The 11,494-nt window shown below is 49.9% G+C and overlaps 1 protein-coding gene across 3 annotated transcripts; it reads right to left on the bottom strand.

Annotated features, from left to right (window-relative positions):
• ZNF304 (zinc finger protein 304) lies at positions 1–7,055 on the bottom strand. 3 transcript variants are annotated; one of them, XM_018063427.1, is made up of 4 exons: positions 6,617–7,055; positions 5,815–6,042; positions 4,658–4,784; positions 1–2,879 (listed from the first exon to the last, which is right to left on the bottom strand). In XM_018063427.1, exons 3-4 carry the CDS (start codon positions 4,689–4,691, stop codon positions 1,051–1,053), a joined length of 1,863 nt encoding a protein of 620 aa, XP_017918916.1. In that variant the 5' UTR covers positions 4,692–4,784; positions 5,815–6,042; positions 6,617–7,055; the 3' UTR covers positions 1–1,050. The 3 variants fall into 3 exon arrangements, with proteins under 3 accessions (XP_017918916.1, XP_017918917.1, XP_005693063.1); XM_018063428.1 differs by having other exon boundaries at positions 5,815–6,039; XM_005693006.2 differs by lacking the exon at positions 5,815–6,042.

The following is an 11,494-nucleotide window of genomic DNA, read 5'->3' as shown; positions in this document are numbered from 1 at the left end:
AATCTTCACAGCTGCTTTATTTGTAACAGCCAAACCAGAAACAACCCAAACATCCAACAACAGGTGAATGGATAAAAGAACAATTGTGGTATAGCCATGCAATGGAATAGTACTCAACAATACAAATGAATAACTGATACATGCAATAATATGGCTTATGTCAAAAAAGTTATGGTTGGTGAAAAGTGCCAGAGTCCCCACTCTCCACAAAGTATATAATTCTGTTTATATGAAATTCTAGAATATGCTTGCTACTAAATGTGAATTGTGGGAAAGGGGGGGTTAGAAAGGACAAGGAGGAAAGGATTATAAAGGGACCCAAGGAATCTCTTGGCTGTGCTGGATATCTCCATTATCTTGATGTGTGGTCTCGTCAGTACATACACATGCTGAAACATAAAACGTTTTACACTTTACATACATGCCATTTATTTCATGTCATCATACCTCAACAAAGATGTTAAGAACTAAATATTCCCCATAAATATCCATATTTACCATTCTTCTTGGAAAGTCCCATCTGCCAACTGTTCTGGCTCTACTCTATCCCTCTCTACACAATTTAGGAGCATAAGCCCTGCCTCAGGATCAGCAAAAACTGCAGAGCAACAAAGTTCACGCCCACCTCAGTCACGAGGAACGCTGGCTGGTCAGAGAAGCCCGAGCCCTGATCGCTCTGCTGTCACTGCTGGGGCTCCTGCCTGTGCAGTGATGGCCAGAACACCAGCAGCCCAGGGAGGTACAGGAATCCACAGACCTTTATTTACTGAGACAGTGTGGTGGCCACAGGAGACTCGGAGATGTGAAGGCCCTGAGAATTTCTCTATAATTTCATGCCACAGAGCCAAAATCGCAGACATATAGAGACGCCACCTTAAGAACAGACACCCATCCTCTCCTGAGCCTCAGTCATCCCCACTCCACTAGCTCAGTGCCTCTGTACCAACGACGATCCCCACCTTTGCTGGTGTGACTCCTATAATCTTGAACGGGGACACAGCACATTGACTCCATTCATAAGGCCTTTCTCCCGTGTGAAGTTTCTGGGCATTAAACAAGTTTAAGAGACGCAGCTAAAGGGTCACCAAAACTGTTGCATTCATGAGGTCCTTCTCCAGGGTGAGCTTTCTGGTGCCGAACAAGATGGGAGCTTCTGCTATAGGCCTTCCCACATTCATTGCACACATATGGCTTTTCACCAGTGTGAACTCTCTGGTGTAGAATGAGGCTAGAGTTGCGGCTAAAGAATTTCCCACATTCACTGCATTTATAAGGTCTTGCTCCAGTGTGAACTTTCTTGTGTTGAACAAGGTGGGAGCTACTAATGTAAGCTTTTCCACATTCACTACACACATAGGGCCTTGCTCCACTGTGAACTCTCTGGTGTAGAATGAGGCTAGAATTGTGGCTAAAGCATTTCCCACATTCACTGCATTCATAAGGCTTTGCTCCAGTATGAATTCTCTGGTGCACAATGAGGTTGGAGCTATGGCTAAAGAATTTTCCACAGTCATTGCACTCATAAGGCCTTTCTCCAGTGTGGATTTTCCGGTGCTGCACAAGTGTATCTTTACGGCTAAAGGCCTTTCCACACTCACTGCACTCATAAGGCCGTGCGCCAGTGTGAATTATCTGGTGCTGAACAAGTGTGTCCTTGCAGCCAAAAGCCTTCCCACATTTGCCGCACACATAAGACTTTGCTCCTGTGTGGACTCTCCTATGTTTAATGAGGCTGGAGTTATGGCTAAAGAATTTTCCACATTCAATGCACTCATAAGGCCTCGCCCCGGTGTGAATTCTCCAATGCTCAATAAGGTGAGAGCTTTGGCTAAAGAATTTTCCACACTCACTGCACTCATAAGGCCTTTCCCCTGTGTGAAATCTCTGGTGCTGCACAAGTGTGTCTTTACGACTGAAGGCCTTCCCACATTCACTGCACTTGTAAGGCCTTTCTCCGGTGTGAATCCTCTGGTGCTGCACGAGGTGGGAGCTTCTGCTGTAGGCTTTTCCACATTCAGTGCAGTCATAAGCCCTTTCTCCAGTGTGAACTCTCTGGTGCTGCACAAGTGTGTCTTTGCGGCTGAAGGCCTTGCCACATTCACTGCACGTATACTGTCTTTTGCCAGTGTGAAATTTCTGGTGACTTTTTAGGTGAGACGAGTGAATGAAGGCCTCTCCACACTCCTTACACACATGTGATGTTTCCCCACCACTAAGTTTTCTGTGACGAATAAGAGCGGATTTCTCCTTGGACAGATCTCCACAAGGCAGGCACCTAAGGGATCGCACTTCAACCGCCTGAGTTATCTGGTTGTCGAGGAGAGTGAAGGCGTTCATGAAGGCTTTCTCATCATCAGTGCAATTGAGAAACATCAATTCATCACTGTCTCCCTGGTGACAACTGAGACTGGACTTGTGTGCAAATGATTCCACAAACTCAGCTATTCTGTGTGGACTCAGTCCACTGTGAGTGCTCTGGTGCTGGAAAAGGCTAGAGCTATCCAGCACGTCCATCCCTTTCCCCCTGCAAATAAAAGGTCTTCCTAACTCGGAGACAGCACAGCTCTTCACACATGAGGCCTCATCACCATCCCCCTGGACGGGATCATTCCCACTATGTGGTTTCTGGTGCAGATTAAAGTTTCCACTCAGCAGGAATCCTTGCCCACAGGGGTCACGTGTGTCCAGGTTCTGTGCAGGGCAGGAACCCTGGTGTTCAGCCAGGTGGAAAATGTCTTTTAAGAGCGGGTCACTTCTCTCACATGGATGGACTTTCTGGATAAGTGGACAGGACCCAGGAGTCCTGACCTCTGACACTCCTTCTACACAAACACTCTGCTCGGAAGGGGCCTCCTCATTGTCTGCTTCACACCAACAACCTAAAAGCAAAGAGAGGCTAGTGAAGGACATGCTGACTTTGGCGGGAAGCAGCAAGTCCATCACCTCTGAGTGTGTGACACACCAGTGGGTGAGTCCTTGGGCTTTGGCAGGATGAGGGGGCCAGGATCAGTGAGAAAGGGCCCACTGTCACTCCTGGGCCTTGGAAGGTATGGAGGACTTCCAATGATGGGTAAAGACATAATGAGAGCGGACAGTACTGGAAGCAGAGGCGAGGTCTCCAACTCACTCCTCTACAAAGGGTTCCGGCAGGGCCTTGGCTTCTGCTGTCAGGTGGGCCTGGTGCAGAAGGCTGTGTCCAGGCCCAGGAAAATCTAACTGCAAGTAAGCAGGTGGCTCCTCTGGACTGCTTACAGATATGCGCACGACTTGTAGCACGTTAAAGCAGCCAATGTCATGGAGCATTTCGGAGTAAGCTGAGGAGAGTGAGTGACAGAGGCCAGAGAGGGGAAAACAGCCAAGGGAAGGAAGACAGGAGAAACACCAAGCGCAACGCATGGAGAGGAGAGGGAGAAGTGAGGTACTGCCAAGCCTCGGCAAGAAAACACTGGTGAGCAGGCTGACGGCACAACGCGAGCCCTGCCCCCAGATGGTTCCCTCGGTTCCTATGTGGCAGTGGAGGCTCTCTCTGGCCGTGCAGTGTGGCTGGAGTCAGGTCCACCCACAAGCACCCGGCGCTTTCTGCCTATCTGCCACTGGGCAACTACATGGGATCTGGAAGGCGGAAGTTGTGGGAAAAAAAGGGGGGGGAGGGAATAACAACATTCTGGACCAGCCCTACTCCAGTTTAAAAAAAAAAAAAGGGGCAGGGCAAATGAAAGGCCAGATAGACCCATTCCACAGAGAAGAGAAAATGTTAAAAAACAAAGACCCGAAGGAGGACTCGCCAGAACACCCCTAAGTCCTCCACAAGCAGTGACGATGTCAGCACCTATATCTCCTGGCACAGTCCGTCCCCAAGACTGTCAGCCAGAGCCCTGAACTCCTAACCTGATCGAGAATGGCTTTGTGCAGCAGGCGTCAGACTGCTCAGGGAAGGGACACCACCACGACTCTGCCTGAGCATCCACAGCCCCTACCCTGGGAACCAAGATGGGAGGGGGAAGAGCCCCTGATTTGGCAGGACAGGAAGAGCTGCCCCCAGGGCACCAGGGAAAAACCAAACCCAAGGACACTGCAGCAGGCGTGTGGGCCTGTGGCAGGCAGCCTCTCCAATGGCCCAGGAAGACCTGTCACCTGGTGTTCTTGCCCTTGCACGAGCCACTTCCCTTGACCAGAGGCTACACTGACCCATTTCTAAGAACGGAACAGGAAAAAATGATCAGATCATTGTTTCCAGGTTGGGTTAGAAAAAGACCAGCTACCGTCCTGGACATTCTCTCTGCTCAGAGAGAAGGTTCCTTCCCTGCTGTGAGATGCGCTACAGAAAGGCTACGGTGACAAGGAAGCCAGGGGGTCTCTGACCAACAGCCAGCGAGGAACTAATGCTTACAGTCCAACAAGCCACGAGAAATGACCTCTTGGAAACACAAAACACGAGTTTGTGAGTGAGATCCTCCCAAGAATGGCCTTCAGATGAGAATAGTTTGGCTGGGAGCTTGACTGAAGCCTCATGACAGACCCTGAGCCAAAAGCACCAGGTGAGGTGTGCTGAGTTCCTGACACTCTGAAACTTACATAAGGCCTTTTTATTGTTTTACGTCACTCACTTTTGGAGTAGTTTGACATGTACCAATAGGTAACTGAAACAGGGACTCACCCAAGGCGGCCACGTGTGCAAAGTTCTCCAGCATCACATCGCGGTACAGGAGTTTCTGAGCTTCCTCCAGCAGCTCCCACTCCTCCCGGGAGAAGTACACGAACACATCCTCGAAGGTCACACCACCCTGCCATGAAGGGGACAGCTGAGCCCATACCCAACAGGACTCCCCAGGCCCCCCACTCACCTCCCACCCCGTCTCCTCTGCTCCCCAGCCTCCCAACTCGGAGGTGATACTCGGCCGTGACACCGCTCCTGGCTGCCCTCTCCTGTCCCTCTGATCACCGTGTGCAGCCCAAAGCAAAATCAGGAAGGTGGGCAGACAGAGACTATGTAAGCCATGGGTCCAGCAGGAAGGGCACCAAACACTCTCCTGCTGGCATCCTCCTGACCATGCCTCCCAGAAACAGCTTTAAGGCCATCAGTCCAGGCTCCTCCCACCATGTACATCACTCTGAACCACACCTTCCTCATATCTGGGGTCCCCCTCCATTAAGACTGAATACCTTCCAGTCCACACTTCCAAGGCACGCCCCACCCCTGAAGCCACTCTGCACAGCATCCAGGAAGAAGTCCTTTTTGTTTGACAGGCACCACTGCCACCCCAGTGCCTGAGCAAGACACCCAGTCCTCAGCGCCCAGCTGGGACTTTCTTTGCAACTATCAACACTTCTGTGGACCACTGCAGTAGCCTCCTCCCTAATGCTCACATTCCATTCTCAACCAGACAGCCGCCAGAGGGAGCCTGTTAAGATCTGATTCAGGGCACCTCTCCTCTGCTCCAAATCTTCCACGTCTTTTGTGCATGCCACAGGTTCAGTCACTTAGTTGAGTCTGCCTCTTTGGGACCCTAAAGACTGCAGCCTGCCTGATTCCTCTGTCTAGGGGATTTCCCAGGCAGGACTACTGGGAATGGGTTGCCATTCCCTCCTCCTGGGGATCTTCCTGACTCAGGGATTAAACCCGCATCTCCTGCGTCTTCTACGCTGCAGGCAGACTCTTTATCACTGAGGCATCTGGGAAGCCCATGTCTTTCATCACCTTCAAAACAAGAAGCCCAGTTCCTCAGCCTGCCATTCTTGCCCGACTCCTGACCCTTTTCTCAACAGACGGGGCTAAGACCCGCGGCTCCTTAAGGACTCCCAACTCAATCTTACCTCTAAGCATTTGCATAAGATGTTCCTGAGTCTAATGCACCAGTCCAGTCTTCCTCCTACTGGCTGCCCAAAGCAGGAGCCTCTTCATATAACTCCTGGCTTAGATTCCGGGTGCTGGGCTAGAAAGGACTCCTCCTTTAAGGTCCCCAGACTCAAGCGCAGAGGGAAGGACAGGTGAAGAGTCCCAGAACATCAATACGTCTCATCAGAAAACCTCCATCGGCCCTACTTTAAAAACATACAAAATTCACACACTTCTCTAACGTCCACAGCCACCACGCTAGTCACCCACAATCAACACATTTGGACTATTGCAGTCGACACCCTCCTGGTCTCACGTCCCACCCTCAGGCTTCCCCAGTCTTTCCACTGTGCTACCAGAGGGACCTGTAACACCCAACGTCAGATCACCTCCCTTCTCTGTTATAAACCTTCCGCGGTTCCCATCACCGTCAGAACAGAGGTCCAGCTTCCCAGCCTGCCATTCCAGTCCGACTCCTGACTGCCTGCTCTCTGTTCTGAGCACACATAACCTCAGCGACCTGCCGTTTCCAGAACATACCTAATCCAACCTCACCTCCAAGTGTTGGTACCTGGGGGCTCCTAAGCCCTGGAAACCATTTCGCACCTCATCCCGTCAACACTGGGAACGGGATCCTCCCCACGTATTCACCGTCAATGACCGCCCTTCACCGCCTTCTTACTCAAGAAAAGGGAGCGACGAAGACCAAGTTCGGAAAGCCTGAGAACACAACGTCCCCCTCCCCTGAGTCGGCGAGGGCTTGAGGGACCCTCCACTCACCTGAGCCCAGTTCGTTAGCGCCGCAGCCGCCATGGGGTCCTGTGAGAAGAACCAGGTCGAGAAACGCGACTGCAGTGGGAGCAGCGGGACCCGCACACCCCCTCGGGGACGGTGGGCCCTGGACGATGGTCGAGCTCGGAGCCTTGGCTTCCTCGTGGTCCAAAACGGCGCACAGGCTCCGGGTGCCGCCTCCGGAAGCGAACGAGGACGGAGAGCGAGCGCGAAGGCCTGGGAAGGAGTACAGCCCCAGCCCACTGCTCCGCGCTAGGCGGCCCGTCCCACGGCGGCGACCATGGATCGTCATAAGGGCGCGGACGGAGGCCCCAGCCTTATTACCGTCCGTTCCTAGTCGCTTCCCAAGAGTCGCACGGGAAGCGGCGCCCAGGCCGACTCGCAGATCCCGCAGCCACTCTAGACATTCCCGGCACCAGCAAAGTACGTCACCACCGTGACGCCGGAAGTCCCGCCTCGGTCTGAAAGGGCCGACGGAAACGCGCATCTTCTGGGCTGCCATTGGCGCAGAGCGGATGCGCCGCGAAACAGACTTCTGGATGAAGGAGTCTGTGGCCCACATCCAACCGGGGAGAAGGCCGATTTCTGGTTGTCCCCGACAGCTGCGCGGAGGCAGGTGGAGAGAGAAAGGTCCTTAAGTTCTAGAAGGTGGTAGTTCCTCAGTCTGATCCGACTCTTTGTGACCCATGGCCTGTAGCCCCCCAGGCTCCTCTGTCCATGGAGTTCTCCAGGCAAGAATACTGGAGTGGGTTGCCATTCCCTCCTCTAGGGAAACTTCCTGACCCAGGGATTGAACCCGAGTCTCCTGCATAGCCATCTGAGCCATCCGGGAAGTGCCCGACCTCCCCATAAAGGCGACGCGCCCACATTTCTTTGATATGTAGGAAAGCGGCGTCCTCCGACGTCTCCAGCAGGTGGAGCATTCTTTCATCCTAGGAGAGCTGCTTCACCTCTTGGGAGTTTTGGAGACTGAGATTTAAATTGAATGGATGGAAGGGAATTCTCTGGTGGCCCAGTGGGTTAGGAATCTGCCCTTCCACAACAGGGGGCCCAGGTTTGATCCCTAGTCGGGAATTACGAACCCCAAGCTACTCTCGCGGCCAAAAGGAAAAAAAAAAAAAAATATATATATATATATATATATATATATATATATATATATAATATATATATATATGAGATCGATACCCCTCTCTTGTGCAGTCTTCCTGTAGTAACATGAAATGTGCCTGCTATTCGTTGATATCCAAAATGGGCTCAGCATCCCTTCTGAGCTTGCTCAAAAAGCACATTCTGGGATCCAACCTACACTTTCTGACACAAAAACCCTGGGAGTGGGAATTGAAAGTCATGACCACCTCCTTACCCCAACTACAGCAATTAAAATGAGAACATACCTTCCAAATGGGAAGTGAGATGAAAAGTGCTTAGCACAAGACCTGGTGCTGAACACAGACAAGCTGACTGTTACTATTCATCAGGACCACAACTTCTTACACATACAGCTAGAGGAGGATGTCGGAGGCTCTTTGCAGAATCACTGATCATATTTTTCAAAATATAAATACAATCAGTCTTAACTCACCAAGTAGCATTATAGGTAATGGCAAACATTTTGCATAGATCACAGCTGTATACCTGTAAGTTCATTCTATTTTTTTAAAACAATAAATGCAGGCAATTGTCATAAACTACTGGGTCTATTGTCAAACAGATGCATTTCTACAGACCATATGATTCAAAACGTTGAAGTATCAAGAGTAATTTCTATTAGACCTAAATGGGCAGTGGAGTTAACATAGTTTCATATCATGGTTCACTGTGTGGGATGACAAAAGAATCATTCATGCCTAATTCAGAAGAACAAACTCAGGCTCCTCCTGCCTTCCACCATAACCCTCAACAGGCAGACCTGGTACCAGTGGATGATCATCAGGTGGCCCAGCCTGATATCTAGTGGCTCAGGTCATGGTCCTCTTCAAGATATCATCTTTCCATCACCTGGAGCTACAGCTCCCACAGAAGTAATCATTCCTGGGGAGGTGTGACAACTGGAACTATTGAGGTCCACAGAGGTACCCCAGGAAGGAGTATAAATGAGAAGATAAATTGAAGAAACATTTTTCACAATCACTCCAGCCCATTTCCATTGGCTAAAATTTATTTGCATGCTTCCAAGTTAAGTTAGGGAGGGTGGTGGGACATGCCTATCCTCCTGGGTGTCCAGGAGAAAAGAGTATTGGGGAACAAGTAGCCAGTTTTCTAGCACAAAATATTGATTAGATCACCAGATGCCCATTTTTATTATTCATCTTCTGCATTCTACACTCTTACATCTTCATTCATGTGACCAGATCATAATTTATTTAGGCATGTTCCTACTGATGGTTGGGTTGATTGTTTCAACCTCTTGGCTGTTATCAATAAATTTGTTGTAAACTTTCATGTATATATATCGGGAGAAAAAAAAGTCCTCATTTTAAATGGGTTATATGCTTAGAATTGGATTTGCTTATTTCTAATATATACATATATACATATGTTGAAATTTAATCTTGACACATAAAGAGTTAAAATTGAAATTAATGAAAGCACTGTGTAAGAATTAATTAATTGGCTTGTGGAATTTGCAACAGAAACCATTGGGTGTACCATTACCATTTGTAAACTGCGTTGTGAGCAACTGCTCAGTCATGTCTGAGCATGACTGGGACATGCTGAGACTCTTTCTGACCCTACAGACTGTAGCCCTCCAGGCTCCCCTGTCCAAGGAATTCTCTAGGCAAGAATACTGGAGTGGGGTGCCATTTCCTGCTCTGGGTAATCTTCCCAACCCAGAGATCAAATCCACATCTCTTGTATTTCCTGCCCTGGCAGGAGGATTTTTACCAGTGCAGCACCTGGGAAGCATGTCACACCCTTTGTATCAATAAAAATTGTAATCAACTTACATAATCTATATGTACTTTTTAAAAATATAAATTTATTTTCATTGGAGGCTAATTACTTTACAACATTGTATTGGTTTTGCCATACATCAACATGAATCCACCACAGGTTGTACACGTGTTCCCCATCCTGAACCCCCCTCCCACTTCCCTCCCCATACCATCCCTCTGGGTCGTCCCAGTGTAGCAGCCTCGAGCATCCTGTATCATGCATCGAACCTGGACTGGCGATTCGTTTCATATATATTATACGTTTCAATGCCATTCTCCCAAATCATCCCACCCTCTCCCTCTCCCACAGAGTCCAAAAGACTGTTCTATGCATCTGTGTCTCTTTCGCTGTCTCACATACAGGGTTATCGTTACCATCTTTCTAAATTCCATATATATGCGTTAGTATACTGTATTGGTGTTTTTCTTTCTGGCTTACTTCACTCTGTATAATCAGCTCGTTTCATCCACCTCATTAGATCCACGGTTTTCTTAAGAGCAGAGTTAAACGTTTATCATCACATTCTCTGTGTATACATCTGGTTATCTGCACTTGGGAATGCCCATGTAAATGTGTGTGCATGTGAGCAGGTGAGCTGTTGTGTCTCTGGATGGTTCCCCCTATTCACGTACAACCATTTGTGCATCTGCCAACGTGGCTGTACAAAGGTGTCTACCTTTGCCTCTCTCCCCGTGCCCCTCTGTGTACCCGTTGCTGCTTGTGTCCTGTGTAGCGTGTGTGTGTTCAGGAGTTTCTCTCCGGGTGTCCCCATCTCCGCACACCAGTGCCCCACGTCTGCATGTACGTATCTTTGCGCCAGTGGATGCATCTGTGTTGTACATGCACATCCCCGTGAGCACTGTTCATGGTATGTATGGGACTTGTGAGCGCACGTATCTGGGCGTCCTGTGTCTGTTTTCATGAGTGTGTGTGTCTTTGGTCAATATAAACAAATCCTCTCTCTTCTGTGTCCTGGTGGCTATCTGTGTGTCCATCTGCATAGCATTTTGTGTCCCACATGTGTCCAAGTTGCCGACTCATCTCTGTGGAACCGTGTGTGTGATGGCGCTGCAGTCTCCTGCTAGTCTCTGTGAGCCCCATGGCCTCTCTGAGTGTGCCCTGCATGTGCCTGCCGCTGGTGCACGTGACAAGGCGCCCACGCTGGACCCACGTCTCCTGCTCTGCACTGGCCTCGTCACCCTGAGGGAGTCTTGCCGCAAGGGCTTCATGAACAGCTGGGCGCTCCTGAACAGCATCCCTGCAGAATATATGTGCCCTTGGCTTGTCCCAACGCAGAATTCACCTTCTCTGGGAGACTCCACTGACAAGCCCCTCAGGTGAGCCACCTCCGCGCCCAGACCCTACCCTCAGAACTCCCTATACTGAACTTTCCATTTCTCACGTGCCTCAGGATCATCGTGTGCCCCACTCCCCATCACTGCACAGGAGGTTCCCTCTGTGTAGAATTCGACGTGTGGGCTGATTTCTATCTGTATCTCAGATTCAAATTACATGCCATGGAAGGGCTGTGATTGGAAGGGGAACAGCAGAGTTCAGGGGGCCCTAGGGATCAGGCAGCCAGTCTGATACCTCTGAACTCTGGGTTTTTCCTGTTGAAAACTGTTCCCCTAAAATGAAGACTGCCAGCTATTTCTCCAGCAAAGAGGGGCTTACACAGGATCAGCTGAGAACTGTGATTTGGAGCCTGCAATAATGGCGCGCCACCCAACAAGGACCTGCACAGCAAGAGGACACTTTCACAGAGGGGAAACGTGAGTCAGGAGAAAGAGTCCAGGGCTTTTCCTTGACTGCGTCTTTTCCTGGAAGAAGAGGAACCTTTCTCCTTCCTGTTGGGCACTGCTGTCCGCGGCAGGGCGTGAGAGCTCCCTCCTGCTGGTCTCCTGACTCTATGTAACCAAGGTTTCT

The sequence above is a fragment of the Capra hircus genome, chromosome 18, assembly GCF_001704415.2.
Source record: "Capra hircus breed San Clemente chromosome 18, ASM170441v1, whole genome shotgun sequence".
Classification (NCBI taxonomy): Eukaryota; Metazoa; Chordata; class Mammalia; order Artiodactyla; family Bovidae; genus Capra; species Capra hircus.
This window is presented reverse-complemented; position numbering and strand designations above follow the sequence as displayed.